Raw genomic sequence first — 20662 nt, 5'->3', positions numbered from 1 at the left:
TAAATTATAAATTGTGTCATTCAGAACAACTTTGCTTTCTGTCCAGAATAAATCTAACCAATGTTCTAAGTTATAGATAGATATAGATGTAGCTATAGATCTATACATACAGATCTTTATCTTTTCACTAAGACAATATGAATAAGTAAGAACTGCTTAATCTCACCTGATGCTTCATGTAATGATTCATGTAGGGGGTTGCCATTTTACTAACTTTGAGGCAAAATGGACACAGCAAGTTCTTAGTGTTTTCATGCACTGCTCTAAAATGAGCTTCTACATCAGAAAATGTTGATGATCTAAACTGGCAAACCTAGAAATATAAAGAAGGCTTAATTTAACTTGAAATTTTATAACGTCTTGTAATTACATCAAGGTAGCAATAACGGGTCATTTGTTTGGAAGGACATTATGCACTACTAGTCCAGCTCTGCTGCCTATACAACCAAGAATCGTATTACTGCAAATAATAAAGATAACCTTTGAAAGATATCTTTCAAAGTTTAGGCATATATTCCAAAACACAGCAAGACTCTCTTCTTGTTTTCAAATCTACCATCCTCTAGCTTGTGAATTTTCAAGCTCTGCCAAGTCTTGTTCTAAAAAGCTTTTCTTGCTATATATAAAACAGTATTCTCTTCTTCAGATTTTAAATAGCATCCATGCTATGCCAGTGTCAATTTATCTTTATCTCACTTTCTTATTACTGGAAGCCACTTCAAATTCTGCAACACTGATCTCAAAGTGTTTAATTTGATTTTCTATAACTAAGAGATTTTCCCATCTCTCTGGCATATCTATAATCTTCCCTATATGATAACCCACATATTTGTCTTTCTCTAGCAGGGCATTTCCTTCTCTAGTGCAGGGGTCAGCAAACTACAACCCACAGGCAAAAAAAGCTAGTCCACCCCCTTACATATAATGCATAAGTTAAACCCAAGGGGGTTCCCACTAATGAAGAGGGTCTTCAATTTTAGCATAGTAACTAATTTTATTTAAATAGTTTTAACAAATCAAAAGAACAATACTATTACATGGCACATGAAAATTAAACAAACACTTAACTACACAATAAAATGTGTACCTGGCAAACATATGGCATTTCACCAGGTTTATGAGTGTCCTTCATATGTTGTAAAAGAATATGCTCTGTTTCAAATGATAATTCACAGATTTTGCAAATAGCTGAAAGTGGGAAAAAAAAACCACATTATACCATTTAAGGATGTATATAAAAAAAGATTCATTTTGTACATCCATAACAACAACAATAATAACAGTAGAAGTAACAATGATGTGGTTCTAACAATTCTATAGCTGTTAACTCTGTAATGCTGTTCCAAGGACATGACTTATATTAGCATATTTAATTCTTATAACATCATTGAAGAAGGTACTGTTAGTTTTATTCCTATTTTTCAGATGAGGAACCAGAAGCACAGAAAAATTAAGTAACTTGCTTGAGATCTCACAGCTATAGTAAGAGGCAAAGCTGGAATCTGAACCAAATCTATCCGCTTCTCAGGCTCTAAATCTTAACTAACATTATAGTTACTTTTTGTCTAAAGTGTAAATCAAGACCATTGATTTCAAATTTGAAAACCATGGAATTTGGGTGTTCTAATTTAGTCCTCTACATACAATGCATGCGTCAGGCCAAGGAAATTTCCACTAATGAATTGTTTTATAAGAGGGATTTCAATTTTAACAATTTTTTTTTCTTTTTTTAAGAGACAGGGTCTTGGCTATGTTGAGCAGGCTGAAGTGCAGTTGCTATTCACAGGTGTAATTGATATAGCATTCTACAGTGCTGAACTCGTGGGCTCAAGTGATCCTCCTGCCTCAGCCTTCTCAGTAGCTGGGAGTATAGGCATGCACCATCACTGAACCTGGCTTTAGCAACACATTTCATCTAAATTTATAGAAGTTGTAATTTTTTTTTTCAATTTTGCCCTCAAATTACAAGCTCTAATTCTTATTATTTTTTCTGTCAGAATTTTTAAGGTTTCCTCACAGTTCAGATGATCAATAATATTCAGGACTCCAAAGAAACTTTCACTTACTCGAAAACTCATGGGGAGTGTGTGTACTCTCGATGTGGCACTGCAGTTGGAAGGGTGTGGGATACTGCCGGTAACAGCGCTGGCAGGTGGTGTGGTTTTCCCAGCTTTCATTGTTCTGCTTCTCAAGTTCCAAGTGATGTTTCATGTGGTTCATAAACCTATAAACAATTGCCAACAAGAGAAAAAATTCAGACTTATAACCAAAGAAAAGCCTCGCAAATAAGTCTCTGAACCTAAATTTTTAAAATGTAATTTTATGACTCAAAATAACACCTCCAAGGCCTGAAAGTCCTCTAGAAAAGTGTGTACTTTAAATAATTTACTTTCATTAAGTGGCTCAGTAAGGTGTTTTTTCATCTGTTTTTAAAATAATCCATTAATGTATTAGTATGAAACATCACTAATTTGCTGTAATGTTTTATCATTATTTTAGATTAAAAGGTTTTTTATAGCAAAGAAAAATAGCAGGCTTCTTTTCCATACATGAAATACCATTTATATTTTAAAATAAAATACTGAAAGGATGGAAACCTTATCACTAAAAGCAGCTACAGTGAAGAGACAAGTCTTTGAAAGTTTTGAAATCAGCTGCTCAAAAGACAAACTGCTGGTATATTCTTATTTGTGTCTTAGTTTCTAAATGCATGCAATAGCAATTTCAATGTCTATAATTACAATAACCTTTTGTTTTATCTAATTATATTGGCTTACCGTTAGCACAAACTATTTTTCTTAGCAGGCTGTGCCCTGTGTAGCACTATTTTTCAGTTTTACATTCTGCCATTTTAGCTTCTCTAAAAGGCTTCTGAAGAGAAGGAACAATGATGTTCAATGGCAGAGAGTACAATATAAACGGGCATACCTTTTTCAAAGAGCTTACTAAAGCTTTTTGCTGAATTTCAAAGTAAAGTTATTCAATGCAAACAACACTTTTAAGACTGGGTCAACTATTTACAATTATGAATCACTAAAGAAAATAATCTTGAAAGACGTAATAATGTCATCACCTAGATAGCAATCATTGTGAAGGTTTGGGCATTTATCTCTTTTTCACACCTCCAAAACTCTCTTTTGTTTTGGTAAGTGTCTGCAATGTATTTTAAAATTGAAAAATTTGAGCTTTAAATAAGGTTAGTATGGAGGACGTCATGCTGCATAGTGGTTCTTCTTATGACAAGGAGAAAAGTTACGATTCAAAGTCAGCTAGAAAATCCCAGTTCAGTGATAAGTGTAGGGAAAAAAAGTAATTTCCCCCTAAATTAAAATACATTTTGTCTTTTCTTAAGCTATCTGAAAACAATACAACTAGGTGGATCCTGGAGTCAAACTCTTAAAATACAAGAAGGGACAAAAGCTTTTCAACATGATAATCTGCCTCTGTTCTTAGTAGAAAGTATTAGAATTACTTAACAAAGATGGCACAGCAAAGTAAAGATACTATATTCTTATCTGTCATATCCCAACTTTCAAACAGAAAGAAAAATAAGCATTTACATACCTAATATTATTTTTAAGAACTTTCGAGCAACTGAAGCATTTAAAGGTTGTGTAAGTCTTTGGCTCTTCCTCAGTGACTCCTTCATGCCTTCCATAATAAAACTCATTGACTAACATGATCAACTTTCCTGTCTCTGGATCAATCTCATTTTTGTCTTCAGCACATGGACGTTCTGATTTAATGATTGTTCCCAAAAATTTAGTTATCATGTTTGGACAACAATGCTGAAAGAGGAAAAAAATATGAGCCTTGTCTATATCTCTTTTAAGATTAGATACCTAAAAAATGATTGTGTTTACATCTAAGGTCCAATGACATAAAACTATGCTTGGCAATATATCTGGAAAGATATTCACCAAAATTTTGGCTTCCATCTTTATATATTCTAAAAAATCCAAACAACAAACACCTACTATCTTAATAAAGGATTAACTTCAAAAACAAATTGAAAACCTTAAGATCAGCGATGTTTATATATCTATCTAATACATTTTCTTGCAATTTTTCTTTTTAGATGTAAATATTTAATAATAATTTGTTTCGTGGCCAAAAATCACCCGTTCCATATCTGTGTCAAGATACAGCTTACATGTTATACACTGTTGGTACGAATGTAAATTAGTTCAGCCCCTGTGGAAATAGTTTGGTGGTTTCCCATTTGACCCAGCAATCTCATTACTGGGTATCTACCCAAAGGAAAATAACTCATTCTACCAAAAAGACACCTACACTTGTATGTTCATTGCAACACTATTAATAACAGCAAAGACATGGAATCAACCTAGATAACCATCGACAGTGGACTGGATAAAGAAAATATGGTACATATACACTATGGAATACTACACAGCCATAAAAAGGAGTGAAATAATGTCCTTTGCAGCAACATGGATGCAGCTGGAGGCCATTATCCTAAATGAATTAACCCAGAAATAGAAAACCAAATATCCTATGTTCTCACTTACAAGTGGGAGCTAAATATTGGGTACACACATAAAGATGGAATGACAATGAGGTCTCCAAAAGTGGGGAGGGAGTGAGGAGGGCAGGGGCTGAAAAAATTCCTATTGGGTACTATGTTCACTATTTGGGTGACAGAATCAGTAGAAGTCCAAATCTCAGCATCATGCAATCAATATACCCTTGTAATGAACTTGCACATGTACCCACAAATCTACAATAATGAAAAAAAAAATACCTTAAAAGGTAGTTTTACATGCTATTATGTATAACCTTGATTATCAAATAACACAGGAATATTTAAGTGAGGCCTGGTTGGAACTAGACTTTGAGCACAGCTAACCTGTCATTCTCCAGACTTAACATGCTAGAAAATGTGTGGGGCACAAAAAAGAAGCATCAGTTACATTTTAAATATCTCAACATATTCTATCTAGAATGCTTAAATATCTGAAGGGGAAATCTACCTCATGAATGAAATCAAGACATCATATGAACTGATCCTAATGTGGAATACTTTCATACATAAGCCTTTTTTATCCAATGAGATAAAATTTATTTATTGTATATACTTCATAGTTGTAGACTTTCTCTAGAAGAATTCTCCAAGAATAACTGGAGAAAAAAATAGGAGAAAGTATATCTGAGAAAGGGTAAAAATCCAAAATACATGAGAAACTCCTACAACTCAATAGCAAAAAAACAAACTAATTTAAAAATGGGCACAGGACTCGAACAGACAAAAGAAGACACACGAGTAGCCAACAGGGATGTGCAAAGGTGCTCAACATCACTAATCATTAGGCAAACGCAGACCAAAACTACAATGAGCTATCACCTCATACCTATTAGAACAGCTATATCAAAAAGACAAAAGGTAACTGTTGGTGAGAATGTGGGAAATTGGGAACACTTTTACACTGTTGGTGGGAATGTTATTGGTGCAGTCACTATGGAAAACATGGGAGGTTTCTCAAAAAGTTAAAAATAGAACTATTATATGATTCAGTAATCCTACTTCTGTGTATACACCCAAAGGAATTGAAATCAAAATCCTGAGACATCTGTACTCCCATGTTCATTGCAGCATTATTCATAATAGCCAAGACATGAAAGCAATCAAAATGTCTATTAATGCACAAATGGATTAGGAGGATGTGGTGTGTACACACACACACACACACACACACACACACACACACACACACACAAATGGAATATTATTCGGCCGTAGAACAGAAGGAAATACTATCATCTGTACCAACATGGATGGATTTGGAAAACACACAAGGAAAATAAGCAGTCACAGAAAGACAAATATTCAATAATTTCTGTTATATGAGGAATCTAAAATAGTCAAACTCATAGATGCAGAGAGTAGAATTGTGATTGCCAGTGCTAGAGGGAGGGAAAAATGGGAAGCTATTTGTCAAAAGGTACGTAGGTTCAGTTATTCAAGATAAGTCCTAGAGATCTACTATATAGAACAGTGCATAGAGTTAACAATACTGTATTACACACTTAAACAATTTGCTAGAAAGTGTAGATTTTTCTATTGTGTTCATATCGCAAACAGGTAATAATAATAAAGAAGGCAGAAGGAAACTTTTGGAGGTGATGGTTATGTTTATGACACAAACTGTGATGGTTTCATGGATGTATACTTAGCTCCAAACTCATCGAGTTGTATGCATTAAATAAATACAGATTTTTACAGGTCAATCATACCTCAATAAAGTGTTATTTTTTTTAAAAAAGACTACATACTAAAACAAGTTAGAGTGGAAAACAAAAGAGAAAACTTTCCTAAAATCACAAAGTGAAAGACTCTAAAAAAAAGGACAAAGAAAGCATAACAAAACATTGTGATAAAACCAAGACCAATTAAACCTATCAGACCAATAAAATTTCTCCTACCAATGAATATAAAGTGTTTAACTCAACTTCTAAAAGAAAATAAGTTTTCATATAGGATTACAAAAGAAAAAACAACTCTGGTGAAAGAAAGGAAGACGATTTGGGAGGGTTGAAAATAAAAGGATAAGCAAAGAATGTAGCAGACAGATGGAAACAAGAAAGCAAGGGTTGTGAGCCTGATATCAAACAAAAAGCACTAAACAGACAAAAAGGACAGTATAAAAATGCTAAAGGGTGTGCTTACAATGTGAGTGAATACATCTGTGTCTTAAAGAGCAACACCATGAAACAGAATTGGAAGATATCAAGGGAATTAGTGGTAATGTGAGACTTGGGATTCCCCTTTCCCAAACACACTCAAAGAGGTGGAAATGGCGAAAGATCTAATATAGTTTTGCCTCAGAGTAAAGAAATTTGTATTTGGAATTTTAGAACTCCTTTTTTAATCCCTCTTTCTTGTAAAATGCTGAATTTTAATAAAAATTTGTCAATCTTTGAAATAGTGAACAATTCCTTTTCCTAAGTTGCTTCTTTGCTTTGTACTCTTCTCATCACTTCTTTCCCACATATAATCAACACTGACTTTTTTCTTGCCTCCTTTGCCTCTTCCTGTCATTTACAGGGCATGTATTCAGGGCATGCGAGGAGAATACAGACTATCTTTATACACACATAATACTGTAATATCTACTAACATATTTTAAGTAGAATGTTACCTTAATCACATACTCCATTAGTACTGTGAAAATTACCTAAAACCTAATTTCAAGAACTTCCTATGTTAATATAAAGCTAGAATTCACTTATAACAACATAAACTATATTATGGATTGAGTTAAAACTATCATTTCAAATGAAATGCTCCATCATTAAGAGTTTATTTCTGAGCACTGAAAATTAAAATGTAAGGACTAAGGTTTTCATAGAGTAATGTGACATGCATATATCACCATGGGGAAAAAATAAGGTAAACAAAAGGAGCTTTTACTTTACACAAAAGATTAAGCATCTAATAAAACACCTGCTTTACAAGAAGTATGAAGAATGGTGTAATTTAGACAATAAAATATTCCAATTTATACATTATTTTCATTTAAAATTAAAACACAGGCTGGGTGCAGTGGCTCACACCTATAATCCCAGCACTCTGGGAGGCTGAGGCCAGGAGTTCGAGACCAGCCTGGTCTCGAGTAGAGATGGCAAAATCCCATCTCTACTAAAAATACAAAAATGGGCCAGGCATGGTGATGCCACGTGTAATTCCAGCTACTCGGGAGGCTGAGGCAAGAGAATCGCTTGAACTGGAGAGGCAAAGGTTGCAGGGAGCCAGGATTGTGCCAATGCACTCCAGCCTGGGCCACGGAGCAAGAGTCTGTCTCAAATAAATAAATAATTAAATTAAAATGCAATAGGCATACACTGTAGTGCATATTAACTTAATTTAAAAATTTAAATTGATACATGGTTATACATGTTTATGGGGTACATGTGATATTTTCTTAAGTGCACAGAATATATAATGATCAAATCAAGAGTGTCTGAGGTATCCATCACCTCGAGTATTTATCATGTCTCTGCATTGGCAACATTTTAAGTGCTCTCTCCTAGCTATTTTCTACTCTACTCTGCGCCATACATTAGAACTTATTCATTTTATCTGTTTATTTGTACATAATAATCAACCTCTCTTCATGTTCCCCTACCCTTCCACACACACCCTTCCCAGCTTCTGGCAACTATCGTTCTACCCTCTACCTCTATGAGATCAACTTTTTAGCTCTCACATATGAGCGACAACATGTGATATTTGTCTTTCTATGCTTGGCTTATTTCACTTAACATAATTGCCTCCAGTTCTATCCACAGCAAACTTAATTTTAAAAATTTCATCATTGGAAAGGATTTTAAAATCTTTTATAAAAATAATCATTGTGAATATCAATTTTAAGTTACATGGAAATCAATATAAGAAGGTTTCTTATCTAAATATCTAGATAAACTAGCATTTGCTGTATATAAATTTTTAATATTTTCAAGAATCTATAAACATTTTTAAAAACTGAATTCTGAAAACAGTTTTACCTTCATGTGGTATTTCAAGGGATCCAAAAGATTGAACTGAACATTGCACTTTGGACAAGCTCTTAGGTAATATGCTTCGGCATCATATGGAGGTGAGGTATTTGTGCCTAAAATAAATTAAGGTCTTTTAAGACTCAAATTCATCTTTTTAAAACCTTAAACGACCACTAATAATGGTTTTAAAATTCATTACAATTTCTAAAACGCATGTATAAGTAATACAATTTTTTTTTTTTACACGCCAGATTTCATGCTTACCTTTTGTTAGCCTAACGAGGGAGGATGTCACTGGAGGAGAGTCAGTTGAAGAGAATGAAGTGGAGGGTTTTATTTGAGGAACATCTTCACTGGTCTTTGGTTTTTTTGGAGTAACACTGTTTGCTTTAGAAGTAGAAGGACGTTTTAATACATATGAAGTATGTTTCATACCTACAAAGATTTAAATATTGAGAAAGATATTTGTAAATGTTTTAATATGGAATATAGCTTATGTAAAACTGCTACTAAAATGGCCTTATATTTAAAATTGAGCAAAAATACTTTGGAACTAAAGGTAATGTAATTTAATTAGCATATCATACAAATGACAAAGAATGATTAAAATTTATATGAGGAAGTAGAAAGAAATTACACAAACAGCTAACTACTATGAACTACATATCTTTACTTCACAAAATAAACTTATATTCTAAAAACGCTTTCAACTAAAGAAAACATAAACAGGTATCATGAAAAAAGTTAGAACAAAAAATTCCAAGCAAAATAAAAGAAATAAAAGTTATAGCCCAGAGAATACTCTGAGTTACGTTTCTACACATCAATTTATATTTAGATGCTTAAATGCATTTGAGTTTGTAAAATATTTAAAAAATTTTTCTAAACATTGAGAAACACTTTCAAATTTTTTTTAAAAAACTTAAGATGTGTAATGGAAAATTCAAGTTGGTTCTTTTTCTACCTAACAAACCTAACAGGTGGTTCAGATTAAATTATCTTGTTTATTCCCTATATACAACTAATCTTGAATGATAATACCTCACTCATTCATGTGAAAAGGTTTAAAGTTAGTATAATGACTTTCGAAGTATGTTCCCCTAAGTCCAATGGGTCTTAGAAAATATAATGGGCATGTCAGATAAAGAAACTCTCCTTTTACATTTTATTAGCTTTCTGCATAAATTTTGTTTGAGTAAGAATTTCACTGCTAAATAGAGTTCTGAGTTTGAGAACCACCATCTTAAAGACCAAAGGATTATGTAATTCAGGGCATTTCCATAACAAATGGGGTATTTAGGCTATAACCAGACCCAGCACAAGTGATTTTTGAAAATAATATACAGTTGTACTTTGTGATAAGGGTTTTAAAATGGCACATCGTGTTTTAAAATTCACAACTGTACAACTGGAGTAGTAGAGTAGATATATGCCAGGAAAATAAGAGTATTACATTAGTGGGTTCCTCTGTTAAATCTGTGTTTCATTCTTTGAGATAAAATAGAAGTAATTTTTTCTTTAAACACAAATGATTTTTTCCATCTGCAAAGAACATGATTACTGCCGGCTATACTGAAGGCACCTAACAGTAATTTTTGTGTCATCACTTTAACATTTTTCTGAGACGCTTAGGTTACTTAACCAATGAGTGCGCTAGTACTTTGGACTAGGTAACTGATTATATAACCAGCTGGATAATAAAAATAGATGTTTTAATATATACTTATTTTAAGCATGATAAATCTAAGTTAAATAAAATCAACCTGAGCTCAATAGTTTTAAATTCTGACCCTTTAGCTTATTTAATTCCGTTGTGTTTTGCTCGTGCTGTTCCCTACCTATTCTTATCTGTGCTGATAAAAACCCTATTTTCATTCTTCAAAATCTAGTTCAAATCCAACTTTCGCTAAGAACTTTCCATGATCATCTTAGACAGAAGTCCATTAATCATGCTTCTGAACATACAGCACATATTACCATTCATGATTATCATTCTAATAACTGTTTATTGTCAAGTCCTTTAAAACTGATAATGCATTTTTCACTTTCCACTTATCTTATTTGGGCCTCAAAAAAGCCCTGAGATAAACAGAGCAAGAATTAAAACTTAATATCCAATGGCTCATTTCAGGTCTGGAGAATAAATGCTTTATGCGAGTAAAATGAAAGTATTTTAATAATGTGACAAAATTGAGGTATCAAGGGGTTAGATGACTTGATAAAGGCCACAGAAATGTTTAGAATAAAGGCTTAAACCTGTATCTTCCAATCAACTACAACCCTATTTACTATTCAGGACAAAGTTCCACTCTCTTCTTTATTAATCTTAGAGAGAGAGGAGGAGTCACTGTCTTTACCCTTTAGGAGTTTCAAGAATTCACACTTTTTCTATGAATAAAGATCATGTGCTTTGCAAAACCCGAGTTAAAACAACTATTTTATCTCTCTGTTTATTTTGGTTCTTGGCTATTTTACTAACTAGATAAGTGACACTTAGATAGGTGAATATCAAACCAAATAATATCAAAATGGGAAAATATTTTTGGCACTCCTATTACTATAATTCTTTTGTTTCGGCTTGGTAAAGGTTATATACTGATTTATGAGTAAATAATATTCAAAAAATCATTGTGTCCCTCTTTCCATTTAGTGAAATATATCAAACTAGCTAATACAAAGAACAGTAATTGTTTTGATTATAGGGAATTTTTCAACAATACAAAATTCTTTTATTGGCATACTAACCTATTTTAGGTTGATAAAGAACTTTGTTAAGGTAGACTTCAAAGAACTGTAACACTTCAACTAGAAAATTTCCACTATTACTTCAATGTATATTTACTGAATACTTACCATGTAGAAATCACTATTTCTTTATTCTTTCATTTTATAATACTACTCTATAATCATATTTAACTAACATATCTACATCATTTATTTGAATAGAAAGACATTAGGCTATTGAGAATAAACTATAACCATGCACCTTTTCTCATACTAAGTGTCTTCCAAATAATTAATACTTGTTTTCAGAGTATTTAAGGCATCAGGGGTCTTTCTTGACTCACAGAAATTATATTTTTTCAGTCCATGGCTGGTGCCAAGTGAGAAAGAGTGCAAAGAACATGTGCTAGCCAACTTAACAGAAAGAAATAAAATATTCTATTACTAAATATAATTTTATATATCACCCAAGAAAGGCATTCAGAAATGATTAGCTCTATTCCACGTTATAATATATGAAAAACTTAACATGAAGGTATAGGCTTTAAAACAGAAATTTAATTCCATATGTATATTCACCAAGTCTCTTTTTATAATTTTTATGAAAGAGTGCTAAACCAAACCTTCTCTAAAAATTGCCGGTATGTTTTGGGATGGTGGAATTGATTCCTGGGTCGAGTCAAACAGTAAGATTGAAGAATTATCCGATTCAACTTGTGAATTCTTTGTAGAATCCTGTAAAAAGTTATAATTATTTTGCTTCATAAACTTATACAGAGGTAAATTTAAAGGTCAATACTATAAAGAACCTTAATAACCCAATTACTAATATGGTATGAAACACAAAGGTAATTATCAGCTTCTGTCAAAATTAGCATCTACTGGGTGAGGGATATATGGGAACTATATATTATTTTTTTAATTTTTCTGTAAATCTAAAATTAGTTTGAAATAAAACACTAAAATTTAAAAATAATATTATTGGCAAAGTAGAGGTTATATTTTGAATCAACTTTTCTGCAAGGAAATTTTAGCAGTATCTATCAAGGGCTTTAAAAAGTTCATATTCTTTGGTCCAATTATTCCAATTACTCTAAGAAGCTATGCTAAAGAAATGAAAATGTTTAATGATGATTTATAATAGCAAAAACTGAAAATCTATATGCCTAATAAAGAAATGACTAAATGATACTATCATATAACATTTTTTGAGAAATATCCAATGACAAAGCACAACGTTCCCAGTACAATGTTCTGTGAAAAATGAGGAACAGACATGAAATATGTATTATATAGTCCTGATTGATATACTCTAATGTCACCCTAACCATCTAAGAAAACAAAAATCAAAATACAGTATGTATTCTTCCCTGTCTCTTTTCTAACCTGCCCCTCCTTACATGTTACTTTTATAATGAGGATATAAAGATTTTGCTTGCTTGCTTGTTTTGTGCTTACAATTTGAGATCATTAGGTTTTAGACTATGACTTAATTGTAACCAAGCACAATCTTAACACAAAGTAAATATTTTCTCTAAATATTTGCACTTAAAAGTGGAAAATACCCATTTGCAATATCCAAAAATAGTTAACAGAAGTTCCTCTGAATAAAGGTAGCACTTCCTCTGAATAAAGATAGCACTTTCAACCTTTTCTGAGGTGACATCTCTGATAAATTAAGTACCACAATTTCAGAAAGCAGACACATTATTCAACAAATAACCTGTTAAATAATTTACCAACTGGGAATTTCTTATGTCTCATAAAATAGTTCAGAAAGATAACAACTATAACAGTAAGGTAGACTAGGCAATAGGCTGAGATTCAGAAGACCTGTCCATTTATTTAACTATGTAACCTTGGGCAAGTTACTTCTGAGCTTCAAGTTATTTACCTTTCCAACTGAAGTAACAGCCACCAATAATTATGTATTTAAAACGTACTTGCCTCTTTCACAGTACGTGTATTATGTTAAGTAGTTGTCATAATAGTACTAATAAAGACCTAATATTATCTCACATTTTATACATAGGTAAACTAAAATTTCTTGTAGTTAAGGTTTCCAGTACAACCCAGCCTGTTACTGATGATGGAGCTGGAATCAGAACTAAGGTCTGCCTGATTACAAAGCCTGTGTCCTTAAGTTATATCAAACGGACTTTAAAAGAGATAATAATACTCTCCTTCCCTGCCTGAAAGAGTTGAGATAGGGAGAATGAAATAGATTTAAATTTTTAAATAAAATTTCCTTATGTAGGATTCTCAATTCATTCGAGAATATCTGTCCATCATTTTGAACCCTGGTTGCACATTACAATCACCTGGAGAGTTTTACAATGTCAATACGGTGAAAAGTGCAAATATTTATGACAAGAGTTTTAACCTCACAGACCCCTGAAAGAGACTTAGGGAATCTTAAGGGTCTGTGGACTACACCACTGCTCTAAGGCAGTGCTTCCACTTAAAAAGTACATACTTAATGGGGCTGGGTGCAGTGGCTCACGTCTGTAATCCCAATACTTTGGGAGGCTGAGGCAGAGAACAGCTTGAGGTCAGGAGTTCAAAACATAGTGAGATCCCCCCATCTCAAAAAATTAAAAGCCAAATTTGCTGGACGTGATGGTGTGTGCCTGTAGTCCCAGCTACTTGGGAAGCTGATGTGGAAGGATCGCTTGAGCCCAGGAGTTGGAGGCTGCAGTGAGCTATGATCATGCTACTGCATTCCAGACTGGGTGACAGAGCAAAAGCCTGTCTCTAAATAAGTAAATAAAAGTATATGCTTAAATGTATAAATGGATGTGTGTATACACACATTTTTAAAACTCTGGGTTAACCTGGATTGAAATCCCAGATCCATCATTTACCAGCTGTGTATCCTTGAGTGAATCATTTATCCTCTCTGAGCCTCAGTTTCCTCAACTATAAAATGGGAATAATAATAATGCCTACCTCGGCCAGGCACAGTGGCTCACGCCTATAATCCTGCACTTTGGGAGGCCAAGGCAGGTGGATCACTTGAAGTCAGGAGTCCGAGACCAGCCTGGCCACCATGCCGAAACCCTGTCTCTACTAAAAATACAAAAATTACCTGGGTGTGGTGGTACATGCCTGTAATCCCAGCTACTCAGGAGGCTAAGGTAGGACAATCACTTGAACCTGGGAGGCAGAGGTTGCAGTGAGCTGAGATCGTGCCACTGCACTCCCGCCTGGGGAGACAGAGCAAGCAAGACTCTGGCTCCAAAAAAAAAACAAAAAAATGCCTACCTCATAAAGGTGCCATAAGAATTAAACACGATTAACTTATATCTAGCATTTAGCACAAAGATGTGTACATATTAACAGCCCAGTAAATGTTAAGTATTACCATTATCTATTACTTTTACTAGAAGTTTTTAAAGCTAACCTATGAAAGTATGTTTTCAGAATAAGCAGCAATGACTTCAGAACACTCTTTCCTATTTAAGAACACCTGTTTCAGTTTATTAACTTAAAAATGTTCATTACTGATCATACTTTTTTTAATTTTTGTTTTTTGAGACAGAGTCTCACTCTGTCACTCAGGCTGGAGTGAAGTGGTGCGATCTTGGCTCACTGTAACCTCTGCCTCCCAGGTTCAAGCGATTCTCCTGCCTCAGCATCCCAAGTAGCTGGGACTCCAGGTGCATGCCACCGTGCCTGGCTAATTTTTTTGTATTTTTAGTAGAGACAGGGTTTTACCATGTTGGCCAGACTGGTCTTGAACTACTGTGCTCAAGCAATCCACCTGCCTCAGCCTCCCAAAGTTCTGGGATTACCAGAGTAAGCCACTATGCCCAGCCTGATCATACTTTTTAACTCATATTTACATAGTATAGTTTTCAATATTGTATCTACTTAAGCATATTAGCTGGTTTATTAATGCGTTAGATAATTCCTGCAGTTATTATTTTGGGTTTTGGTTGAAGTGTATCATAAAGATGAGGATTACTTTTCTACTGAAATGGTAACTAACTATGATAGTTCACAATTTTGGGGTTTGTGTTGGCTTTTGTTTTTTTTCTTGAATCAGGATCTCACCCTGTCACCCAGGCTGGAATGCAGTGGTATGATCTTGGCTCACTGCAGCCCTGACCTCCAGGGCTCAAGCAATCCTCCTATCTCAGCCTGCTGAGTAGCTGGGACTACAGGTAGTACAACACTATGCCCAGCTTATTTTTTGTATTTTTGTAGAGATGTGGTCTTGCCATGTTGCCCAGGCTGGTCTCGAACTCCTGGGTTCAAGCGATCTGCCTGCCCTGGCCTCCCAAAGTGCCAACAATAACGGGCATGAGCCACTGTGCCCGGCTGATAAATCACAATTTTAACTCAGTATTATAACAGCCAATGTGTCCCTGAGTTAATTGTTTAATTTTATAAACACTTACAGGTTTAGACTCACTGTCAACAGTAGCAGAGCTTTGTGAAGATTCAGATTCAGGATGAAATCTAGGCAAGGTTGTCACTGCATTTGATGATGAGTCTCTGTAGCGTTGACTTGCAGTCCTGAATATTTCAGGAATACCTGTATTTTAAAATTATACAATATATTGAATATATTTCTATACAACCAATTATGTCAAAATATTTCACTTTAAAATTGAAATACTATAGTAATACTGTACCTGGACTGGCTGGCTCACTCTTTATTCTTTTGGAAGATGAGCTGGAGTGGCCTCTGTTCAAAATATCTATAAAATTATATTTAAAATTTGTTATGTGAATGAAATATATACTAAGATAATAGAAAAATCCCTCCAAAATATATCTTTATATAACCTATAATTGAAGTATATTTCTTTCCATTAATGATGACAGGGTTGTGTACAGATTTGGATCCCCATGACTTGAAATCAAACCCTTCCCCAACCCTGTGCCACATTCACACCTCTAAACATCTGGAAGTTTCATGATGGGAGGCTGACTGGATTATCTTTTTGCACCATTACTCTTGAGTTCTGAATAGGAAATTAACAGAGACTACAGACTAAATTGAACCTGGAGTTCCAGAGTAGCTGATTAATGTAAAGGGTTTCAAATCTATTACTACATCGGAAGTCAGTTTGAGCCTCACAAAACCCTCTGGATCAGTTTAAGATTGCACACCTATGTACCCATACGAAACTCCGTAACTTCTAGGTTACTGAGGAGTCAAATTGAAATTTGGAAGAATAGTGATTTGCCTAAAATTGCTTAACAGGAAAAGGTACAAAGCATTAACAAATCCATAAAACCTCAACATTTTTCCTTTTTTCTCTCCTAGTAGAAAAGAACCAGATCCCATAAAACATTTCTATCAAGTGAAGGGTCACACAAAAGTAGAGTTGTTTTCTGATCACAGAAATGCAGTAGTCTATGAGTAAACACTACAAAAGTCTTCCAGAAGAAAAATCTCCTCAAACAACTTGATAATGATTTAATTCAGAAATTCAAGATAAGTATTACTTAATCCACTCACTAAGAGTTATTTCTACTTTTTGGTGGTTATAGTCTACCAAACACAAGTTTTTTCTCCTCCTCCTCTGCCTTCATTGTAGTTCTACATAAACATTTAGATGACATTCCATATGCTAAAATATTTTATGGCTTACACATAAAACATCAATAAAATCACTTAAATTCTGAGTTATCAATATAGAAAAATTCTAGTGGGGTCAATACCCTTTTTGATACAATCTCTTAAAACTAATACGGAGAGATCCAAGATGGCTGATCACTAGCAGCTCGGGCTCGTAGTTCCCAGTGAAAGCGCAGAGAACGAGAGGACGCCACACTTTCAGACAAATATTTGTTGCTCACGGACCAAGAGATTCCCAGCGGAGGAGCCCCATGTGTCGCCAGAGTGACTCTTGTGGCCAGCGCGGCAGTTTAGCTGGCGCTTTAGCGCACCAGTTTTTGGTGCAGAGTCCGGAGATTCCCGGGCAGAAAAGCACCATCCATCTTAACACCGCTGTTTTGGCCGGCGCAGTGGATTGCTCAGACTTCGGCACTGGGAATCAACAAGTTGGACGTCTGCTCAGAGACCTATTTAGAAAGTCGGTAATTACAAAGACAACAGACGGATAAATATATAATGAAGGGAAGAAATCAGCGTAAAAAGGCAGAGAATACTCAAAATCAGAGTGCCTCTCCCTCCACAGGGGATCGCAATTCCTCATCAGTAACGGAACAAGGCTTAATAGATTACACGTGTGTCCCAATAACAGAAGCAGGTTTCAAAACATGGGTGATAAGAAACTTCTGTGAATTAAAAGAACTTGTTCTAACCCAATGCAAAGAAACTAAGAACCTTGAAAAAAGGTTTGATGAAATGTTAACGAGAATGGACAATTTAGAGAGGAATATAAGTGAATTGATGGAGCTGAAAAACACAACACGAGAACTTCGCGAAGCATGCACAAGTTTAAACAGTCGAATTGATCAAGTAGAAGAAAGGATATCAGAAGTCGAGAACCAGCTCAGTGAAATGAAACAAGAAGACAAGATTGGAGAAAAAAGGATGAAAAGGAATGAGCAAAGTCTCCAGGAAATATAGGACTATGTGAAAAGACCTAATTTACGTTTGATAGGTGTACCTGAATGTGATGAAGAGAATGAATCCAAGTTGGAAAATACTCTTCAGGATATCATTCAGGAAAACTTTCCCAACCTGGCAAGGCAGGGTAATATTCAACTCCAGGTAATACAGAGACCACCACAAAGATATTCTTCAAGAAGACCAACCCCAAGGCACATAATTGCCAGATTTATTAGGGTTGAAATGAAGGAGAAAATACTAACGGCAGCCAGAGAGAAAGGTCAGGTTACCCATAAAGGGAAACCTATCAGACTTACAGCAGATCTCTCAGCAGAAACCCTACAAGCCAGAAAAGAGTGGGGACCAATATTTAACATCCTTAAACTCATGTGTGGACTCAGCAGTTTGCGAACACTTTCTGTGCAGAATCCCAAAACTGGCATTTCCAGCCCAATACCGGCATATGTACGAAACAGCAGTAAGACTTCGTCTAAAACTCTGGAGAAACGTGTCCTTGAAACTGCTCTGCTGTGCATTCGTTCACCTAAGAGAGTTTAAAGAAAAGAACTTTCAACCCAGAATTTCCTATCCAGTCAAACTAAGCTTTATAATCGAAGGAAAAATTAAATCCTTTGCGAACAAACAAGTACTTAGAGAGTTCACCACCACCAGGCCTGCTTTACAAGAGCTTCTGAAAGAAGCACTATACATATAAAGGAACAACCAATATCAGCCTTTCCAAAAATATATCAAAAAGAAAAGAACATTAACACAACGAAAAATTTACACTAACTAATGGGCAAAACAGCCAGCTAGCATCAAATGCCAGTATTAAAGTTATATATATTTTAATCGGATAAAAAGCCAAAACCTATTGGTATGCTGCATCCAGACCCATCTCACATGCAACGATACACAAAGACTCAAAATAAAAAGGAGGAAGATTTGTCAACCAATCAGAGAGTAAAAATAAACAAATAAATAAAAAGCAGGAGATGCAATTCTCGCCTCTGATAAAGTAGACTTTAAAGCAACAAAGAGCAAAAGAGGCAAAGAAGGACATTACATAATGGCAAAAGGATCAATGTAACAAGAAGAGCTAATGATTTTATAGATCAACGAGACAGAAAATTAACAAGGACATCCAGGACTTGAACTCAGACCCAGAACAAGTAAACTTAATAAACATTTATAGAACTCTCCACTTCAAATACATAAAACATACATTACCACCTCACACCTATTCTATAAGTGACTACATAATTGGAAGTAAATCACTCCTCAGTAATCGCATAGCACTTCATAGGTTTAAATGAAATATTGGTTGGCTGCTCGTTTGTTATTTTCTTCCCTTATTCCTTCCTGTTTACATCAAGTATAATTATTGGTATAAAAGAGGTTTTCAATACCCATTACTAAACTGCATTCTAGCCTGGGCAAGAAAGCAATACTCCCATTCTCTCTCTCTCTTTCTCTTCCTTTTTCCTCCTCTTCTTTATTCTTTCTCTTTCTTTCTTTAAAAAAAAAAACTAATACATGTTGTTTTGGTTGAGTACTGTTAACAGTAATCTATAATCAATATAAATCCAACCTGAATCTTAATTGTCATGTTTCGATAAAATGGTTTGAGTAATAATTTTGAAATGTATTATTTCAGCATAAAATTTGTCAGAGTGACTAGAAATAAGAGAATATCCTATTCTACTATCAACAATAAATATGCCAAATGTATTTCGTTCATTTAATAATTTAAGTGGCTCTCCCCTTAGAACCTTCCAATTTACCACAGGAAATGATATTGAGAATTCAACTAGTTAAATTATTCTGCCTCTGATAAAACTGAGTAGAAATGCTATTCCAAGTTTAGAGTCAAGAGAAGAACTAGGCTTTCAGAAAATTTAAAACTCATCTCTGAGCCACACTATTAGTCACTGCCATGCTAAGTAAGAAAACTGGTATGCTGGCTACATTCCTTGACCTCTCCAGGCCTAAAACAAGTAAACAAAATGAAAAAGGATCTGCTTCCTCTTACTCTCCTGAAATTCAGTTATGCTGGTTTTCCCTTGCCCTTTATACACTTTTGAGGACTTTTTTTTTTTTTTTTGAGAAATCTTCGTCTCCCACCCAGGCTGGAATGCAGTGGCGTGATCTTGGCTCACTGCAACCTCTGCCTCCAGGTTCAGGCAATTCTCGTGCCTCAGCCTCCTGAGTAGCTGGGACTACAGGCACGCACCACCATGCCTGGTTAATTTTTTTATCTTTAGGAGTTTCACCATATTGGCCAGGCTGGTCTCAAACTACTGGCCTCAAGTGATCCGCCCACTTTGGCCTCCCAAAGTGCTAGAATTACAAGAAGACATTTTAATAAGCATTACCAATATCTTCACTTTAACAGTATTATAATGCCAAGTCTAATTAGTCTAACAGAAATCTAACAATCCACAAAGGTACTACTGGACATGTTTTGCTAGAAAGCCATAAAGATTTAAGTGTGCTGACTGCCTGCATTGTCCAAGTATAGTGTTGGAAAACCAGGCCCTTCCTCCCTCATGAATATAAACAGTTGCTGGAAGATGGGTATAGCCAGAGGCTACAGCACATGCTGGTAGACAGACCAGAGACTCTATAATCATGCAGCACCTATTCATTTTATAGTCATATATCAAGATGATAGTTTGATAAGGCAGTTGCTTAGACATTAGAACTCCCATCAGACACTAACACAAACATATTAAGCATATTATGATATTTTAAGAAAAGCATTCCAAACACTTCCTTTTCTCTACATCTGAGTTTAAGGGAGAAAAAAAATAATAAACATAGTCTACTTGGCTCCATTAAAAATTATGATTTTTAATCTCAGAAAGCTTACATTGCTGTTCAGGTCAT

At 34.7% G+C, this 20662-nt stretch overlaps 1 protein-coding gene across 2 annotated transcripts in view; it reads right to left on the bottom strand.

Annotated features, from left to right (window-relative positions):
- ZNF280C (zinc finger protein 280C) overlaps positions 1-20662 on the bottom strand; it is a 65685-nt gene that overhangs the window by 23577 nt on the left and 21446 nt on the right. Inside the window, exons 4-12 of one of the 2 annotated variants that reach the window (XM_012458747.2) lie at positions 15882-15947; positions 15645-15781; positions 11865-11976; positions 8782-8952; positions 8524-8630; positions 3565-3788; positions 2067-2224; positions 1088-1188; positions 167-313 (exon numbers count right to left, since the gene is read on the bottom strand). In XM_012458747.2, the coding sequence (XP_012314170.1) occupies positions 167-313; positions 1088-1188; positions 2067-2224; positions 3565-3788; positions 8524-8630; positions 8782-8952; positions 11865-11976; positions 15645-15781; positions 15882-15947 (1223 nt within the window). The remainder of the gene's footprint in view (positions 1-166; positions 314-1087; positions 1189-2066; positions 2225-3564; positions 3789-8523; positions 8631-8781; positions 8953-11864; positions 11977-15644; positions 15782-15881; positions 15948-20662) is intronic. The other variant, XM_064361200.1, reaches the window with a different exon arrangement.

This window comes from Aotus nancymaae, unplaced genomic scaffold (genome assembly GCF_030222135.1).
Source record: "Aotus nancymaae isolate 86718 unplaced genomic scaffold, 86718_ANA_hifiasm-v0.15.2.pri h1tg000004l, whole genome shotgun sequence".
Lineage (NCBI taxonomy): Eukaryota > Metazoa > Chordata > Mammalia > Primates > Aotidae > Aotus > Aotus nancymaae.
Note: the sequence above shows the minus strand (reverse complement) of the source record. Positions and strands in the feature narration are given on the sequence as shown.